Consider the following 20,866-nt stretch of genomic DNA (forward strand, 5'->3'; position numbering starts at 1 on the left):
TTTTTTTTGGGGGGGGGGGGTGTTGGCTTTGTTTTGTTCTGAATAAAAAACGTCCAGTATTAAAATGGAACGCGTGGAAGAAAAATCTGAAAATGTCCAATTCAGATAAGAAGTCTGGGAATAGTTAAGGTAAGATTGTAATTGAGTTCTCCCATACTGAATATTTCAAAACCCTCCTTAACTCTCCACTTAATCGTATTTCACACTTTATTACGTAATTTTGACTTTCATCATCCCGCTCCACCTTTGGGGTCTTTTGGCGGGGAGAGTTAGGAGGGTGTTTTATTTGGCATATCTCTTGCCCCGGCTCTAGACAACAGTACACCAAATTCTTGGATTAAAATGCGATAATAGTTTGCATTTCGTATTTGAATTTTTGGCGGGAAACGGGAGGCGTGACGAGCTCGGGCCCGACTGCCAATCACAAGGTGAGACGGTCTCCCTTCCCCCGACTCCACGCGCCAAAATTCCAAACAAGCCGCTTCACCTCTGTTCCCGCTCCCTCCGCCGCCTCCGAGGCGCCGGGACTACGGAGAAGGGAAAGAAGAAGTTCCTTCAGAGCCTGGCCAGTCTCTCCAAATCGCGGGGTTCTCTTCCTCCGTCCCCACTTCTCGGCCCGAGGGCGAGAGCAGAGCTGGCCCCGGTCTGCAGCGCCGAGGTGAGGGGCGGGGTCAGTGGCGCAGGGATCCGGTGCGGGCCCTGCGTCCGCCGGCGGGGAGCTTGTGGCGCCAGAATTCGTAGCGCGGAAGAGCCGGGCGCTGCTGCCTCCTCCTCCCAGCCCGCTCTCGACCCTTGTCCGCCGGGAGGGGAAGAAGATGGTGATCCTGCGCAGCAGCTCCGAGCTGCACGGCCGCTCCCCAGGCTCGGCAGCTGCGCGGAGTTCGGCTGCGAGCGGCGACAATTTCTCGGACCCCCTGGACACCACTGCCGAGTTCCTCACTTTGGCGCCGCTTGGCAGCCGGAGGAGACAGCTGCGCTACAGCAGCGCCATGGGCAAGGCGGCGGCCGCCTCCTCCGCCGCCGCCGCCGCCGCCTCTCCCGCCTGCGTGGTGAGTGCGGCGCGGGAGGGAGGGAAGGGCACAGGCAGGCCGGCGGCCGGGCACACGCGCCGCTCGGGGTGGCGGGGACGGGGCCATTGCCGCTGTCTGTCGCGGGGCGCGGTGGCGGTTGGGACTGAGGGGAAGCGGGGCGGGGGGGGCCTGGGCGGGGAAGGGGGTGGGGTCCGGGTGTGGCCCCCCAGGAGAGGGGGTCTCCACGCTGGACGAGGAGGCGGGGGGCGCCTCGGAGCCGCGGGGGGAGGAGGAGGTGAGTGCGAGGCGGGCTCTCGATTGGAGCCCCGAGGGGCGGGAGCCGGGGCAGGGCCAGGCCGTGGGGCGGGGCCGGGACGTGTCAAGCGCCCGGCCGAGGCCTGCGGTCGGTCCGGCCTTCGGCCCCGCCGCCCTCCTCTGCCCTTCGCCGACCCTTGAGTCCCGCGCTGCCGCCGGCGCCCCTCGCTCCGGTCCCTTTGGGAAAGCCCTCGCCAGCCGCGTCCCGGGCATTGGGAGAGGGCGCCGGCAGGACGCGCACCTTGTGTCAGAACCGTCCCCCAAACTGACCAGTCCCTGCCAGCGCCTTGCTCCCTCCGCCGGCCTCGGGGGCTCTAAAGGCGTAAAGGACCTTAGACCGAGAAGTTGGCAAGACCTGGCTTTCCCTCCGCCCCTGGCCCTTAATAACGGTGGGACCACTAAGCTGAGCCTCAGCCTCTGCACCTGCCAAATGGGGAGGGTGATACCCGCAGCCCAGCCCCCAAGGCCTGCAATAAAGACCCAAAGAGCGCACGTGTGTAAAGCCCTCTGCAAACTTCAGAGGAAAGTACAGGTGCCCGTCAGGGTTTGGTGGCAGTTAGCTGGGGCTCAGCAACTGGACTCCTCACGAGAGGAAGGGCGAAATCGCTTAATCTTCCCGGCCTCCAGGAGGAAAAAAGAGGAGAATTTAGGAAGAACCAGTAGAGTGGTGTCTGTAAAGTCCAGGGAGGAGAGGGTGTCAGAAATAAAAGGGCCTTTGGATCTGGTAGGATCAGAAGGATTCGATGTTGAGGAAGTTTAGACATTAAGCATAGACTACTTTTTCAAGAAGTTTAATAGCAAAGGTAAAGAACAAAAACATAGAGGATCAAGGAATGGATCCAGAGAAATCTGAGGTTCTGTTATAGGCTAATAGCAGGAAGAGAGACTAAGGAGAGACAGACTCAGGGGTGAAAGGTGATTGCCATAGCAGTGAGTTTGGTAGATTAGAATACAGTAGAAGGATTAGCCTTAGGAAAGTACACGTTCTTTTTTTCTCTCAGGTTGGAGAGACGATTGGTGATCGTGTTATGCTTTGAGAAGAGTTGAGAAAGCTCTTGTAGGCTGGTTTTGATCTTAGTGAAATCAGAAGTGTCACCTACTCTTTAGGTGCGGGGGAAGTCAGGATAATATAGTCTCTAACTAATTCCCCAATAGATTGGAGCCTCTCTTGCCAAGGTAGAGTACGGATGAAAAATTATTTTATTAAGTGCCAGACACTGTGCTAGACACCGGAGATAGAAATAGGAAAAATGAAACAATCCCCACTTGTGAGGAGTTTATTTTCCAGTGAGGTGGACCAAAAGTACATATAAAAGTATGTACAGTATAGATTGGTTAGGGGAATGGTACTAGCAGTTGGGGGAATCTGGAAAGGCTTCATATGGAAGATGGTGCTTGAGCAGAGTCTTAATGGAACAGAGGAACTCCAGGAGGTAAAGATAAAGGAATGTTTAAAGGTAGTGGGGAAGAAACTAGTTGAAAAAAGTTGGTTCAAAGAGAGGGGGAGGATTGAGGATGCAACCTGCTGAAGAGGACCAAAGGGGATCAAGTGCACAGGTAGAGGGTTTGCTTGTCTAGGGGAAAGGTGGCCCTTTGTCTCCACTTTTTGAAAATGAGATGTCAAGGAGTTTTTCAGTGAAGAGAATGGGAGAGGAGGAAGCTCGAGGTGAATGACCTCGTTTTTCTCAGTAAAGTAAAGGGCAGAGTCCTCAGCTGAAAGAGAGGAGGGCTAGAGACATTTAGGAGGCTTAAGGGACAGGGAAATTTGAAATAGTTTCTGTGGAAAGTGAAATAGGGAATCAATTAGAGAGGAATAAAAGGGACTGTCTCGCTGCAGTATGGGCCTAGGATCTTCTTATCAGCTATTTGTTTTTACCTGGCAGCCTGCCCCCAGCTCATTTGGAGCCAACTTCATTAATCAACCGGGTGGGTTACCAAAAGATCGTTAAATTACCCATACTGCTGCTCCTATCCATTACCATGGGTATTGAAAGTTGACAATATACTTATACTAATAGAAGAAGCAAGGGGGAAAATATCCTGGGAAACCGATTTTAAGAACTCAGATAATAAAATATAAAATGTTACCTAATCCCTTCAGGGAATTTTTATCCCAGTACTCTATATTCTGTTCTCTCTCCTTTCTGTATACTTTCACTTGACTGATCTCTTCAGTTTTACAAATTAACTTACCTCTTTGTGAATTACTCTCACATCTTTCTATCCAGCCTTGTTTTTTCTCCTGAGGTCCATTCCCATCTCACCAGCTAGCTACTTTTTTCACATTTCAAACTCAAAGTCTTATAGACATATCAGACTCAACCTACTCTAAGTGGAACTTACCTCTCAAAATACATCCTCTTCCAAACTTAGATGTTTCTCTCGAAGGCATTGCTATCCTTCCAATTACCTAGATTCACAGCCTCAGTGTCATTTTTAACTCCTTTTTTTTTTTTTAAGCAATCAGGGTTAAGTAACTTGCTCAAGGTTACACGGCCAGTTATTTCTGGGTGTGGTGCTGAGTATCTGAGCCCAGATTTGATCCAGGTCATCCCGACACTGAAGCCTGTGCTCTTACTCGATGAGCCACCTGGCCGCCCCTTCATTTTTAACTCCTCTCCCCATATAACCAGTCATTTGCCATGTCTTGCTTTTTCTGTCTCAATATCTCTTGCATTTGCCCTCTTAATATACACACACAGCCACTACCTTAAGTCTGGTCCTCATTACTTCTCACCTGGACTATTGCATTGACCTCCTAACTGATCTGCTGCCTCCAACCCATTGTCCACTTGGCTGCCAAAGTAATTTTTCTTCATTCCAGATCTGATTATGCACTCCCTACTCAATAAAAACTATTATTGTTTCTAGATTCAAGTATAAACTTGCTTTTACAGTCTCTTCTCCAACTATTTTTTCACAACTCTATTATATATTCCACTTTTCTTCTCTTTTTTATTCCTCCCAGGTGTATCTCTTCCATTGTTTTGTGATCTTGCACTGGCCTCATACCTGTGATACTAGTTGTCTTCTCAATTTGTGGGATCTCTCATTTCCTTCGAGGCGTAGCTGGAGTACTTGCCTTTATACATTTCCTGACCTCTCCCCTCAACTGCTAGAGTTTTGCCTTCTTACTATTCTGTCTTCTGTTTTTATCCTGTAATGTGTATGTTATCTGTCCTCCCATGTTAACTTCTCTGGCCTTCACTTTGCTCTTCTGAAAGAAATTGAACTAGGTGACCTCTAAGAACCCTTCCTGCTCTCAGTCTATTGTGCTGTAATCTATCCCTTCCATTACTCCCTTTCACATATATTCTTCCTTACTCTAACTGATCCACACAGCTCAAATACCAAAGTGGTATTCCTAAATCCTAGTTCTCTGACACTGTCCTGCTTAATAAACTCCTGTGACTCCCATTTATCAGTAGGATCAAATAAAATCTCTGGCATTTAAAACCCTTCACCATCTGCTTCAACTTAACTTTCTAACCTATACGTTACTTCCATCAAGGCACTGTTGTGGTTTCAGGCAAATAGGCCTTTCTTTCTGTTACTCATACAGCACATGCCATTTCCTGTCTTGCTGCTTCTGCACAGGTTGATCACTTCATCTTTACCTCAGTCAAATTCCTTGCTTTCCTTCAAAGCTAAACTCAAAGACTACCTCCTAAATGAAGCGATTGCTTGGAGCCCCAATTTCCTCCTCCCCAAAATTACCTTGTATTTATTTTATATAATTTATGTATTTAGCATATTTAAATACATTTGTTATCACTCCACAAAGTTTAAGGGTCGGGGGGAGACAATTTTTATTTGTTTCTGTATTCCTGCTCCTAGGACTGTGCCTGTGACAAGAGTTTTTAACAAAATTTGCTTGACTGATCTGAGTTTACAGATAGCTGTATATTGAATTCCTTAAAGTGGAATAACACCCAACAATTTAAACTTTTTTTTTCCTTAGTTTTTGGCAAGGAGCCTCCCATTGCTTTACATAAATATAGTAGTCATGAAAGTAACCTACTGAAGTGAATTGCACAGTGTCAATTTTAAATAGTTGAATAAATTCATTTTAGAAACTAAACTTTAAAGTAGTCAGTAAAGGGTGATTTTCACAATAAGAGCTTGAAAATTTAAATAATATCAACATTAGTCAGAATGCTAATGCTGTTTAGATAAAAGCAGTGGTTCTTAACCCAAGGTTTATAAATTTGGTTTTTTAATATTTTGATAATTGCCTTCCTTTGTAATTCTATGTGTATTATGCATTTGAAAACATTCAGAGAAGGGTTCCTGAGACTTCACCAAATTGCTAGAAGTCCATGACCCAAAAAAGGTTAAGAACCCATGATTTCAAGTTTTGAATTGGTGTAAAAATAAATATGCTTTTTAAAATGAGTCACTAGAGCTTGTTCTTAATCTATTAATAGTTAGAAATACCAAATTAACTTTGAGTTCAACTACTGGTGTAAATTGAATATAATAGATAACTGTGCATAACAAAATAACTCTTCTAGGAAGTGACATTGAGTCTGAACTGATTATTATAGAGTCATTGTTAGGATCCAGTTAAATTTTTGAATTTGGGATTCAGTTAATTGAACCAAGATTCTAGTTCACTTCACAAGAAAGTTTGATTTTATCAAAGTTATTAAAGGACCAAGTCTGGTAAATTAAGAGAACAAGATTTAAATATACTGACTTCACAAATTGGGGAAAGAAGTTTTTCAGTTTCATTTCTTGACTGAGCCATTTTACTATTACCCGATTATTAAACTAAATAGTTTATGTCACAGATAAGGTGGTATTTTCATCACATAAAATTTGCAAAGTATATGTAATGTCACACTTTTTTTTCATTTCAGTTTCTCTGTTATTCCCATTTTTATTCTCATCTAAGAAAGAATTATAATACATAATAAAAATAATGGTCTCACTTCTCCAGATTCAGCACTAGCACCTTCATGTTTTTAAAATATATTTTTCCATTGTTCCTTACCTCCTAAAAGCATGGGCAGCAACAGTGCTGGAATGATGGACTTGAGGTATAAATCTTCCTTCTTGCCACTACTCTATGTGACCCTGGGCAATTTACTTAACCTAAACTTCTCTAGGCCTCAGTTTTTCATCTGTAAAATGAGAGGACTGAACTAGATGGCTTTTAACGTCCCATCTAGCTCTTAAATATACAGTCTTATGAGAGATAGTATGACAGGTTCAAAACAGGCAGCACTGAAATTAGACCAACCAAAATCAAGTCTGATCTCTGCCTTGGTAGAAGACATTTTTCACCTCATAAGATAAAATAATCCAATAAAAATTAGTAATGACAGTGGCTGACATTTATACAGGGTTTGCAAAGTGCTTTACACATTATTTCATTTGATCCTCACATCAGCCTTGTGAGGTAGGTATTATCATCACCCCCATTTTAGAGATAAGGAAACTGAAATTGAGAGAGGTAAGTTCTGTGTTAAAGAGGAAGTGAGTAGGAAATGATCACTTTAATAGTGCTTGCTATGTGCTAGATCCTGTGCTAAGTACTTAACAGTTTTTTGTTTAATTCTCACAATGATTCTGAGAGGTAAGTGCTATTATTATCCCCATTTCACAGTTGAGGAAACTGAGGCAGACAGAGGTTGTGATATATGTTCCCAGGGTCACACAGTAAGTGTAGAAACTCACTTTTTCCTAATTCTAGGCCCAGCACTTTATCCACTGTACTACCAGCTGCTTCTAATATATAATTAAGATATAAATTAAGAAGTGTAGTTTAAAAAAAAAAAGCATTGGAGTTGGAGTTTGGAGTAAGGATAAACCTCAACTTGATAGCTATGTAACCCTGAGTTAAGTCACTTTACTTCTGAGCATCATTTGCCCAACAATAAAAATAGAGATAATAATCTCTTTAATACATAAAAGGATTGTTCTGTCAGTCAAATAAGGTGAGATGATGAGGGCTGCTGTTTTGTAGTTAAGGCACTATAAATATCAGCTATTCTAATTACTCGTCCTCCATGGGAAAGTCACTATATTTGTGATTTAACTGAAGCCTATGTAAAAAAACCAGTTTCCTCCCTAAAGGGAAAAGCTTCAGGTGATTGGCTCTAACCTCTAGAGAGCATTTATGCCCTGAAATACCCTATACTTCAGATTTGGAGGGATAATGCTTCAGACACTTATAGTTTATTATAGGAGGATACCATCCTTTCAGATCAAGAGATTTGTTTATACCACTGGTTAAATCAGAAGAAAATAGAGGTGTTTTTGAGGGAGAGTTTGGGCGTTTTTTGGTTTGGTTTGTCTTTTTTTGTACGTGGGGAAAAATGGCCCTAACTTTGTACCAGTTTAGTAGATTAAACTAGTATCCATGTATTTTCTACATGATTAAAAATCCAGGTATATAGGGTTATATGAAAAAAAAATTTAAATACCTATTTCTTTAGCATTCATACATAGGCAATCCCTAACTTTCCACTCCCAAACTGATAGAAAAATTTGATCAACTTAATCTTGCAAAAAAATTAGAAGCATAGTGCTAAGCTTTGATCAGTCAGTGAGAGAACTGACCTTTAACAGACTGTAGAATTATTGAGCTATTGTGTATATTCATTCAGGATCTATCTCAATTTCTGTTGTGGTTTTCAGCTTTGATTTCAGCACTTTTGAAAGTATATTTTAATAGATCCACTTGGAGCCAAACAGCGTCCAGAGTTTGGCCACAGAAACAGAAATTTCAGAGCCTACTGGCTTACCAGTTTTTGTATATTAGCTAATGAGGTAAAAAAAAAAAAATCTTTTAAAAATATCAGACAACATCTTAGGGTTAAGGAGTGCTACATCAGGCCACATATTAGAAGACTGGTTGTTATACTATGAAAGAAGCTTAGATATGGGATATACATTTTTAAAAATGCATTGTTGGGAGATATTTCAGTGTTTAAAGTTAATATTCAGAACTGAATAAAGATCTTTTTAAACTTGATAAATCTAAACCCTAAATTTGGGAAGTATTCCATTCTTGTACTTTGTTAGTCATCCAACATGAAAAATTTACTAGAATTTTATAAGAAAATCCAGGTGTAATCCAGTGTTATTTACATTAAGTGGCCCACCTCTTAGATGTTCCCTTGGATCTCTGAAATATTATGATCTTGTTTGGGTGTTTACAAGCAGTATACCAGTCTGACTGTAAAAGGACACTGTGTGACTTCTAATCCCTCTTCCACAAAGGAAGGTCCTGACACATCTTTGTAAAGTATGCCAGTTAATCTCATGGGAAGAGAGAGAAACAAGTAAGGCCCTGCTGCATAAGCTAGGTGCCTCACAAAATAATTTGTATAAGCAAGTTTGGGTAAATGAAAATTGGTCATTGGTAAGGTTTTTTTACAAAATGTCCAGGTGGAATATAAATGCAATTAGCTTAATTGAAATCAACTGTTAAAAATCCCGGGATAGAATTAAGTGGATGGGCAGTTGAATAAGCTCCTTTATGTGATTGTGGGGATATGGTAAGAATATTGATTTTAGTTAATGTCATAGTTGAACTTCATAATATTTTAGGCTTGCTTGATAAAAGCTGACAGTGTTTTTTTAAAAATGTCAACTTCAATGATATTTTTGGTGGAGTCAATAAATTCAGTATTTAATTAAAAATAAACTATTTTAATATTTCTGAGGGATAACCTCTAGAGACTTTTATCATGAAAAAATAGTATTTAGTTGTTAAAATAATTGTTATATTGCTTCTGGAGGCAGAAATATATTGATGGTGTTTCATTGAAAGTGAAAATTAATTTGAGTGGGGGGGGTTATTTTTTTTTTTTAAACAATTCAAGTGAGTTTATTAATCAGTTCAGTTTTATTGCAGAAGAACTTAAAGGCTTTTCTTAATTTTTCTTAAAAGACTCGTTCTTCAGTTAAGGAAGTTGAAAGTTTCAATACACATGCATTAAGGTCATTGAGGAAAACTGAACAGCATTCTTCAGACTCTAGTTTTGACAAGAATATGGAAATATCAAGTGATACAACTAATGGAAGACATTTTACAAGGTACCCTCCAAAAATGGTTAAATAAGAGCTCATTTAAAATGAACTTATGTGATATATTCTTTAATGCTTACATTACTAAGACCAGTATTTGGACTGCTGCCATAATGGAATTATGAACTTCATCAAATGAAAACATATTTGTTGTCTTTCATATTTTTCTTTTGGTGGTGATATGTATATGTAACTGATAAGAATGATAATTGACCTATTCTTTCCTGTTCCCATCTAAAGATGAGTTGTTTTCTCAAAAGTGGGAGTGTGAGGGGATAATTATAGCAATTCCATTTTTGGAGTTGATTATAGTTTTTACTTCTTTGAATCATCTCCACCTTTATTCAAAATCTTTATTCTAAGTTAATTTGCATTCAGGAATTTTTCACTATACATATCATTACTAATAATTATGTTTTAGTATGTTAATGTGATTTTTTTCCCCCCTAGTCTGCTTTAGCACTAAAATCTATTTTAGCATGTCATATAATGGTGCTTGGCACATAGACTCTATTTTTTTTTTTTTTTGGAGGGGGGAAGGCTGGGCAGTTGGAGTTAAGTGACTTGCCCAAGATCACACGACTAGTAAGTGTTAAGTGTCTCAGGCCAGCTTTGAAAGGTCTTCCTGATTCCAGGGCCCGTGCTCTATTCGATATGCCACTAGCTGCCCTTTACATAGACTCTTAATAAATGTTTATTGATGGATGTTTTATCTTCTCCTGTTAGAATATAAGCTTCTTGAGGTTGGTGTTTTTCTTGCTTATATTTGTATCCTTGGCCCAAAAAATGCAATAACTCACAAATGGGCTTGGGCCATCTTCAGTTTGACCCACTTTATTTCAGGTTTCCTTTGCTACAACAAAAAATGTTATTTTGAATGTTCTGAGAGTTCTATCTGTCTATATGACATTCAGGAAGTCTGACTTCCTGGTTTAGTTTTTCTCTCTGCCTTAACTCCTGCCTTCTTACAAGAGAACTTTACCATGCCTAGTGATGTTCTCTTAAGTACCCTAATTTCCAGTTTCCTTAATTTACTTAAATCCCACAGCCTGATGCTCCAGATCACACCTATAAACATTGGGTAGCACACATACACACACACACTCTCTCTCCCCCACTCCTTACTCCTTACCCCCTAAAAAAATTCCTTATCCTATGCAGCCTTTTCCCTCTATTATTTTATTTGATGATCTCATCAGTTCCATTGGTTCAATTTTCCTGATGCAGATAATTCCCATGTTTATATATTGAACTCTATTCTCTCAACTAGAACTCTATTTTCTCATCACCAACAGACTTTGGAACATCTTTAATTGAATGTCACATAAGCATGTCCAAAACCAGCCCCCACTCTAATCCATTCTTTATGTCAAGGGCACACCCAGCCTTCTTAATCACTCAAATTTTCAGCCCTTATCCTTAGCTACTCACAGTCACCCAAAAGATCCAATCTGTTAGCATATCTTCTCTTTGCTATGTTCTCAACATCTCTTGCATATATCCCCTTCCCTATATCCTGATAGAAAGGAGGGAAGGAAGCAAGCACTACACCCCTAACTGTGCCAGGTACTATGCTATACACTACAAATATCTCATTTGATCTTTATAACAACTCTGGGGGATGGGTACTATTATTATCCTCATTTTGCATTTGAAAAAGTAGAGGCATTAATGATTTGCCCAAAGATAGTAAGTGTCTAAAGTTGAATGTAACCTGGATCTTCTGACTCAAGGCCCTGACATACAAGTACTTTTTTTAGTTCCCCCTTGCTGCTAGTGCTTTCTTCCTTCTGAGATTACCTTCCATTTACACTGAATGTGTATCTTGTATACATAGCTATCTGCATATTGTCTCCACCACTGTAATGTTAGCTTCTTAATGGTAGATAACTGAGTTGTCCCTTTTGTTTTTATCCCTAGCATTTAGCCCAGTACCTGGCACATACTAAATACTTAATAAATGCTTTTTGATTAACTGGCAGATTTTTCTCAAGATTTAAGCCTAATGGAGCATTTGATCGAAAGGTTATACCTTTTGGTATAATGAATTTTGGTGATTTTTTTCCCCCCTCACATAATTCACCTTTGGTCATTCATATAGTGGCACTAATACTTAATACTAATTCTTAGTAACTTTGGAGCTTTGAAAGTTGAATGTGGAAGTAAAATGGACATTTTAAATTGGTATTAAGGTTTTATATGTAGTTATTTTGTGTTCTAATACATTTTTCTCACATAGGCAGTTGGCCAGACAACAGGCTGATAATAAAAAAAATGAAGATTGCAAAGAAGGTAATATTAAAGAGAAAGCATATTTCCTCAATTTAATATTAAATGTATATAATTTTGTGTACTTTGTTGCGAATCTACCTGTGATAAGCATGGCAGTGTTAACATTTACCGTGTTTCCCCGATAATAAGACCTATCCTGAAAATAAGCCCTCCCCTTACTGTGTAAGATTCCTCTAAAATAAGCCCTATTGAGATTGCTACTGTAGTGAAGGTGATTCCCCTGCGCAACACGCTACATTACGGTACCCTCTGTATGCACCGTCTGTCTCCCCCCCCTCCCCCCGTGAAATGCACGCCGAGCTCCGAGCTGCATCCAATCAGAGCTGCAACAGTGAGAGCGTCATCCTGTCCCCAGTGATTTGCTTGCTGGCGCCATTGAGAGCAGTGCCGCGGAGGAGAGCTGAGGCAGGACAACATAAGCCCTCCCCTGAAAATAAGCCCTCTGGTGTTTTTCTTTCCAAAAAAATTAATAAGACAGTGTCTTATTATCGGGGAAACACGGTAATATTGAATGTACAATATTTTTCTACTTGGAAGCAGTCTATTAACATTACATGATAATTCATTAGTACAGGTATGAATAAACTGATGGTATTGAGAGATTTTTTAAAAATATGCTAAATTTACTTGAAGTGTATTAATAACTATTAAAGGCTATATGTTGTGTCATTTTGAGAGTCAGAAGACTGAATAGGTTAGGTAATTACTTTAATTGGCTAAAAATGTATTGTAAAAATTGTCAGGTTTTTTAAAATGTCATAGTAGGAATTTTCTTTTTTCTAGTATAGGTTTAATGAGATATTGTAATTTTAATATTCTGAAGTACAACTTTTAAAGTTGCATATTCATTTTAGGACAGTTACTGTTCTCACTATTCTCTGTACACATAAAAAACAGTTTCTCCAAAATACAAAAGCTAGGGTAGAGTTTTTTACATTTAATATTATATTCACAGATATGTGCACCTTTTATAAACCCATATTATATGCATGTATTTTATAGACAAAGTGATTCCAGTTACTCGGTCATTAAGGACTAGAAACGCTGTTCAAACTGCAGAACATCTTCATGAAGAGAATGGTGATGTAGAAGTTCGCCGAAGTTGTAGGATCAGAAGTCGTTACAGCACTGTGAATCAGTCTGTACTGTTTGACAAACTCATAACAAAGTAAGTAAATATGAAGGTGCTGAAAGTTGCATATTAATTTACCTAAAACAGTAATTAGTTCTTTTCAGACTAAGAAAAGAAGTAAACTGGGGCGGCTAGGTGGCACAGTGAGTAAAGCCCAGCCCCAGAGTCGGGAGGAACTGAGTTCGTTCTGGCCTCAGACACTTAACACCCACACCAAAAAAACTAGCCCTGTGACCTTGGGCAAGTTACTTAACCCCAATTGCCCTCCAAAAGGCAAAAAAGAAAAGAAGTAAACTATAAGAGTTTGAATTATTACTGTATACATCCTGTGAAACTTGGTTTCATATTACCACATTAGACTTAACAAGAGTGTTTTACCTCTTAGTTTATCCCACCTCATGAATTCATATTAGCTTAAGGTTTTGGAGCACTCAGTAAATGAGTAGACAAAATGATAGAATAAATTCTTAGTTAAAATAGACTTTGATTTTATCTGAAACTTGTAAGTTAGCATCATGTGACACATGCTTATTTTACTGCTATGAATCTAGTGGGCATTTTGAAAATACCTGACTGAGAGGGGGTTGAAAGGTTTGCCTTTTTTCTTTAAAGCATTATGTGAGAAGATATTTGGTGTTCTAACATTTTTAGTTACTTTAATGTCTCACTAATGGTGTTCTTAAACACTTTCACATATAGTTTAAATTAAGTTTGATTTTTTTCAATTAATTAACAAAATTAACAAAAAAATTTTTCTCCTTTTCACCTTCCCTTTCCTCATACCCTGGGAAAAAACAAAAAACCTTTGTAGCAAATAGGCAATCAAGCAAAATAAATTCCTACATTGACCATATCTTTAAAAATCTCATTTTTTACCTTGAGTCTATCAGTTTTCTATTAGGAGGATGACTAGCATGTTGTATCAGTGTCTTCTGGAATAGTGGTTAGGTATTTTATTAATCATAGTTCTTCAGTGTTTTAGAGATGTTTTTCTTTACAATATTGTTATATAAATTGTTCTCTATGGTTTGCTTTCTTCATATTAGTCTTTCCAGATTTTTCTGAAACTGTCACTTTTGTTCATTTCCTATGACATAGAAATGTTCCATTGCATTTACTTGTACTTTGCAATTGTTTTAGTAATTGTGCCAGCCTATTTTTATATCAAGTGTATTTTTTTTAATATTAGCACTGCTGAAGCTGTATTACAGAAAATGGATGATATGAAAAAGATGCGCAGACGTCGAATGATTGACTTGGAAGACTTGGGAGTATTTAATGATGCTGAAGAAGTAATGTTTACATTCTTCCTTTATGTAGATTTAGAAACACTCAGTTTAATTTCCTGCATCATCAACCTTTGTTATTTTTTAAATAAATTATTCAAATCCCTGGTCAGTGTCCATTACTTAAGATTCTTGACTTAATAACTCATCACTTTCCTGTGGGAAAGGTGTCAAGAATTCCTTATTTACTGCAAAAAATAATTAAGATACAGGTCGTTTAACTAAAATCAGTCTTTAGTGGATTGGGTTTGTCCACGTTCTTGCCTATCCATTCACTAATTATGTGATCCTTTGTAGGTCAGTTAACTTCTTTCAACTTCACTTTTCTGAGCTTTAAAATAACTATAATGATGCCTACTATACCTATTTTATCCTGTTATTGTGAGGAACAAATGAGGTAGTGTGTGTGTGAAAATGCTTTGTGAACCCAAAAGTGCTGTATAATTGCAAGGTATTTTATTTAAGGCGAAGTTGAGTTTGGGGAACTAGCAGCAGTGGTTATTATTTTGTAATACAAATTCAGGATATCACAGTGTTCTTAGATGACTTTGGTGAAGTGTTTTTCAGTAACAAGCTCCCATTTTACAAAAATTGAATGTAAAAATGACAACAGCTAGACATGAGAAAGTTTGCATGTGGTTTAAAATTTGTAAGAAGTTTTAAAATATTTCTTGCTAATACTCTCTTCTTTTAAGTAAGATTCAGTTTTGTAGGATCCTACTGTGATCTGCTCATATGTAATGCACAAAAAGTATTAATAGTTTTCATTTAAATAATTTCAGGAAAATCTTGATATGTACTCTAGAGGAAAGCAAAAAAATGTTCAAAGAACTGATGAAGAAACCACTGATAATCAAGATGGCAGTGTAGGTGAGTGCTCTTTTAGTTGCCTATTGAAATATCTTTTTTCAAGAGGAAACTACCTTTTTGTGGGGAAATTATATCACTTGTAACCCTTGGAGACTAAGCAAAACAATAACTTTTCATCATAATATAAACCAACAGAGCTCTGTAGGAATGCCACTTAGTTGCTTAAGAAAATGCTTTGGTATCAAATATACTCAAGACACAGATTATTTCATTCCATCACTTAAATAATAGGATGGTTAAAAAAAATTCTCCTTAAGCATTTAGCTAATTTTTGCCTTCTGTCCTCAGCAAGGAATGGTATAGGTATACCATATATTCTGAGCAAAGGTATGGTATAGACTTTTAGATTTTAGTAAAATAATGTTGATAATTTGGATATTTGAGAATTAAGTTTAAAGAGACTTAATTTCTATCAGAAGCTAGTTTGTGAAATGCAGTTTTTCAGATGAGGTTACTAAAATGTCAGTGAAATTTTATTTTGGATGGAAATTTCATAAGCGGATAAAAAAGATAGAACATTCTTTCTTGATTCACTTAATATCTGAATCTTATTTTATATTATTGAGTAGTCTAATTTATGCTTGTTTAAGCAGTTAATTTTAAAGTGAGGCAAAAAAAAAGGTAAGGTTGCTTTAAGGTAGGCAAGTGGTTCAAGACACAAAATAATACTATCCTAATGCTGTAAGAGCAAGATTGATGAAAAAAGAAACTATGCATAGCAGTTACAGAGACAGTTGATAGTGGACAAAATATCTTGAAGTTATTGTTCATGGGCTCTAAAAATGGTGAACTTTAAAATTAAATGTCTAACTCAACTTAAAACCTATTTAAAATTTAGATACATGGTTTATTCTACTTTAAAGAATCCAGTAAAATAAGTCTAATGTATAGATCAAAAATACTCCGTAAACTTTTATGAGTACCACTTTAATAATATTTTTTAAAGTAACTATATCATAGGTATTATTAGTACACTAATAATACATATGTTATCTTATAGTGGTAAATTATTTACATTTCCTTTTTAATGTACTTTTCTGGTTTGCATTTAGAATGTGAGTCATACTGAGAATTTACAGCAGTAAAAAATGGCCATGCTATATTATGAAAAGATGACTGAGGAATATTTAGGAAATTGCTTTATTTTCCTCATTCTGCCCGCATGCTCAATACTTTTTTTTTAAATAATTTTTATCTTTTGTGTGTACTTTGCCCAAGTTTCCTCCTGTATCTGTATTCTTCCCTTCTCAAGGACAGCTGTCCCATAAAACAAAGAATATTTTTGAAAAAAAGAAAGGTAGGAAAACAGCAAAATATCAATATCAGAAAAAAATCTGAAAATAAATATTTCACAATTCTCAGCTTCCTACCTCTGCAGAAGAATAAGGGGAGGTATTCTTATATCTCTTACTGAAGTCATTCCTGTTTGTGATTTTGCAACATTCATTTTGGTTGTTTTGTGACTATTTTTTCCATGAACATTGTTGTAGTCATTCTGGTTTTTGTTTTCTTGACTCTGCTAATCTCTGCATCAGTTCATGTAGATAATTCCATGCTTTTCTGTATTCATCATATTTATCTTTTCTTACAGCACAATAATACTGAGTTATATTTATGTGCCGCAGTTTATTTAGCTATTTCCCTACATACGGTCATGTTCTTTGCTTCTGATTCTACCACAAAAAATGTTGCTATAAATATTTTGTTGTATATGGGGACTTTCTTCTTAATGACCTCCTTGGGGTATCTGCCTGTTAGTCAAACCACTGGGTCACTTTATTCTATAATTTCAAATTACTTCCCACAATGGTATACTGTGATTCATCGCTCTATACCAGTAAAGTACCAGTGCATTCATCTTTCCACATCCCTCTCCAGTATCAACTATTTGCATCTTTTGTCATCTTTGCCATTTTGCTCAGGTTGTAAGGTGAAATCTCATGCTGTTATTTGATTTGCATTTTTTTTTTTAAGTTCTTTGCTTTTTATTCTAGGCCAGAATATGTCAGACTAACGAAGAACTTCACCCAAAGTATAGATAACTTCTTTTTTTGCTAGATCTGTTGAATCTCTTATTCATACTTTATGGGAATTTTTATTTTAAAGAACTTTATTGGTATCTGGGCCTCAGTGTGGGGGAAGACAAATCACCTGAGTTGTTAAAGGGCCATAACTGGTCAAATTTCCTTCCAGCTACATACAAAATTAGTTACTTCTTTTAATGGAGAGCTGATTTGTATGTTGTTATAACTTCTGCAAGACTGATTTATAAAGTTAATGGTATAGTTCTAAGTGAGACAGTCTTAAATTTGACCAACTTGTAGTCTTTAATCAGGCAACATTTGTTAAGCACCTTCTATGTGCCATGCCATATAAAAAGAGGCAAAAGACTGTCCAAGGAACTTACAGTCCAGTGGAGGAGACAATGTGCAAACAAGGTATATGTAAGATAGGAGATAATTAACAGGGAGGAGGCATTAGAATTAAGAGGATTTGGAAAAGGCTACCTGCAGAATATGACATTTTTAGTTGAAACTACAGGAAGGTCAGTAGTTGAAGCAGAAGAGGGAGAGCATTTCAGACATGGAGGACAGCCAGAGAAAATGCCTTGGAGCAGATAGAGTGTCTGGTTCCTTGGAAAAGGAAGGAGGCCAGTATCACTGAATCAAAGAGTACATGTTGGGGGAGTAAGGTATAAGAAACCTGGAAGGTAGAAAGAGAGGGTAGGTTATGAGGGGCTTTAAATGCTAAGCCAATTTGTATTTGCTCCTGGAGGCAATAGGAAGCTACTGGAGTTTGAGTAGGGAGGTAGTATGATTGGATCCACTTTTTAGGAAAATTAGTTACTGAATAGAAGATCAATGGAGTGGAAAAAGATTTGAGACAAGCAGACCCAACTTGCAGTCTGTTGGAATAATCCAGGCATGAGGTGATGAGGGCCTCCACTAGAGATGTGGCAGTGTTAGAGGAGAGATGGGGAATATATTTTGGGAGATGTTAGTTACAGAAGTGAAATCAACAGATTGGATATCTGGGAGGAGAAAAAGTAAGGAATCCATGGTGTAAGGTTATAGGGTGTAAACCTAGGTTCCTGGGAGGGTAGTGTTGCCTTCGCTTTTGTACAGATTGAATTTAAGATGTCTGCTGGACATCCAGTTTTAGATGTCTAAAAGGCAGTTGGAGATATAACATTGGAGATGATCAGTAAGTGTTTGGGGCAAGATGGGTAAGTTTGAGAATCTCCAATATAGAGATGGGAATTAAATCCATAGGAGCTGATGAGATCACCAAGCAAAGTAGTATAGAGGGCAGAAGAGTAGAAGCCCAGGAGACAACCCTGAGGGACACTGTGATGAGTGGGTGTGACCTGGAGGGGGATTCAGCAAAGGAGACCAAGAAGGAGTGGTCATGCAAGTGGAGAACCAGGAGAGTGTGGTATCCTGAAATCCTATAGGGAAGAGATATCAAGGAGGAGAAATCAGTAACAAAGCTGCAGAAAGGTCAAAGAAAGTGAAGACTGAGAAAAGGCCATTGGATTTGGCGACTAAATGATCTTTAATAACTTTGGAGAGAACAGTTTCAATGGAATAGTGAGATCAAAAGCCAGATTTTAAGAAATTAAGTGAGTGAAAGGAGAGAAAGTGTAGGTACCTACTGTAAATAATTGCAAGGAGTTTTGCTAAAAGGGCAAAACAGATGTAGAACAATATTGGGGGCAGAAGGATGGAGTAAGGATTTTTTTGGAGGGGGGAGGGCAGGGCAGTTGGGTTTAAGTGACTTGCCCAAGGTCACATCTGTAGTAAGTCTGAAGTGCCTGAGGTTGGATTTGAATTCTGGTCCTCCTGACTCCAGGGCTGGTTCTCTATTAACCGCACCACCTAGCAGCCCCGAGTAAATAAAGGGTTTTTTTTTAGGATAGAGGAGACGTCTCGTGGGCATGTTCTTAGGCAGCAGAGAATCAACCAGTAGAAAAGGAGAGACTGAAAATAAGTGAAATATTAGCAAAACTTCATCACAATCTTTTGTAGATTATAAACCAATTGGTCTAAAATTTTTGTCTTCTAGTGTCTATTTGCTTTAAGCCTTAAAAATTAGAATACTGTTAATAATAACCAAAGCTAGCAAGAGTTCCAAAGTAAGAGACAAGTGGGAAAGTAACTCCTTTACTATTTCTCTGTTACAGCCATGATACATACTACCTATGGTGCCTCCATATCCCTCCTATCCTTGCATTGTTCAAGTTACCTTGAACTATAACTAACTATACAAACTAGTCCTTATTTTTTCCTTTGGTGTTTGCAGACCACTTTGTATGGACAGTAATCCAGCCAACTCCCTTCCCCCCAAAAAGCTTCCTTCATATTTTTATTCTAAATTAACTATAGAATTTTTATTTGTATTGTTTATTATTGTATGTTATTAATTATAGAATCTTCTGAAGAAGGTGAAGATCAGGAAGATGAAGATGAAGACGAAGATGAAGATGAAGATGGAGAAGAAGATGAAGATGAAGATGAAGATGGAGAAGAAGATAATCAAAAACGCTATGATCTTAGACAGAGGAAGACTGCTGTACATTACCAGGCTCCCCTGGAAAGTAAGTGCTGTATGTAATTGTTGAATGGAAGGAAATTTTTTTTGCTAACTTTATTTTTCCTCGTAGTTAACAACTGCCATTCTTAATTGGTATTTTTCCCCATTGACTCCCATTCTAGTCAAATACTTTTTGTGTGGGTTTTATTCTCTTATAAATACCGATAACTTAGCCTTTAGATACCCAGCAATGGAATCTATTCCAGAGTAAGTTAGATGCTATAATATAAACTCAGTTCTGATCTTAGTCTAAAACAGATTGTTTTATAGGACATAGTATGAGATAGAATCCAACCTTTTGAAACACTTTTTTACTATTTTTAGATTGAGTGTTCAACTGTTTTCACTGATTTGAATAAATGAAACTACTTTTTCCTCATTTATTATATTTTAGTACTTAAAAATATTAAATCATTGTAGGATAAAACTTCTGGGACAAGTGAAATAAAAATATTAAATGCTGCTATGCAATAATGTTTTGTTTTTAATTAAGGAAGCAGTTTGTGAATTTTGAAGTCCAAATATTTTATAACTGTTGTAATTTTTTAAAATTTTAAATAGAACCTCGACACCAGAGAAAGCCTAACATGTTTTATAGCGGCCCAGCCTCTCCTGCAAGGCGAAGATACCGATTTAGTTCTGCAGGACCAAGAAGTCCTTACTGTAAAAGGATTAACAGGTACCAGTGTCTCAAAAACTATGAAAACATTTGGGGTAGAGTGGTAGAATTTTAGGCATCATACTGTGTTTCCCCGATAATAAGACCTATCCCGAAAATAAGCCCTCCCCTTACTGTGTAAGATTCCTCTAAAATAAGCCCTCCCCCTAAAATAAGCCCTATTGAGATTGCTACTGTAGTGAAGGTGATCCCCTGCGCTACACGCTACATTACGGTACCCTCTGTATGCACCGTCTCTCCTCTCCCCTCCCTCCCGCCGGGTGAAACGCACGCCGCACTCCGAGCTGCATCCAATCAGAGCTGCAGCAGTGAGCGCGTCATCCTGTTCTTCCCCAGTGATTTGCTTGCTGGCGCCATTGAGAGCAGTGCCGCGGAGGAGAGCTGAGGCAGGACAACATAAGCCCTCCCCTGAAAATAAGCCCTCTGGTGTTTTTCTTTCCAAAAAATTAATAAGACAGTGTCTTATTATCGGGGAAACACGGTATTACCCCTTACACAAGAATTTTCCTCATAGCAGGGGTTCTTTTTGTTTTGTTTTGTTCCACAGTTCTGCAAAGGCGTTGGACCCCTACCTTTTTTATTTCATTTATTTTGATTTGGGGAGAGGTCTTTATTAATTTGTTTACTTTTAGTTTACAAGATTCATTAC

At 38.3% G+C, this 20,866-nt stretch overlaps 1 protein-coding gene across 1 annotated transcript in view; it reads left to right on the forward strand.

Annotated features, from left to right (window-relative positions):
• Positions 1-681: 681 nt before the first annotated feature.
• The window catches only part of ATAD2 (ATPase family AAA domain containing 2), an 89,507-nt gene continuing 69,322 nt past the window's right edge, over positions 682-20,866 (forward strand). Inside the window, exons 1-8 of the mRNA XM_069081025.1 lie at positions 682-1,049; positions 9,229-9,374; positions 11,605-11,657; positions 12,660-12,825; positions 13,979-14,081; positions 14,858-14,945; positions 19,375-19,542; positions 20,100-20,217. Of these exons, the coding sequence (XP_068937126.1) occupies positions 816-1,049; positions 9,229-9,374; positions 11,605-11,657; positions 12,660-12,825; positions 13,979-14,081; positions 14,858-14,945; positions 19,375-19,542; positions 20,100-20,217 (1,076 nt within the window). The 5' untranslated portion in view covers positions 682-815. The remainder of the gene's footprint in view (positions 1,050-9,228; positions 9,375-11,604; positions 11,658-12,659; positions 12,826-13,978; positions 14,082-14,857; positions 14,946-19,374; positions 19,543-20,099; positions 20,218-20,866) is intronic.

The sequence above is a fragment of the Petaurus breviceps genome, unplaced genomic scaffold (genome assembly GCF_028583685.1).
Source record: "Petaurus breviceps papuanus isolate PSGF00001 unplaced genomic scaffold, PetGlider_PUasm1.0 98, whole genome shotgun sequence".
NCBI lineage: Eukaryota > Metazoa > Chordata > Mammalia > Diprotodontia > Petauridae > Petaurus > Petaurus breviceps.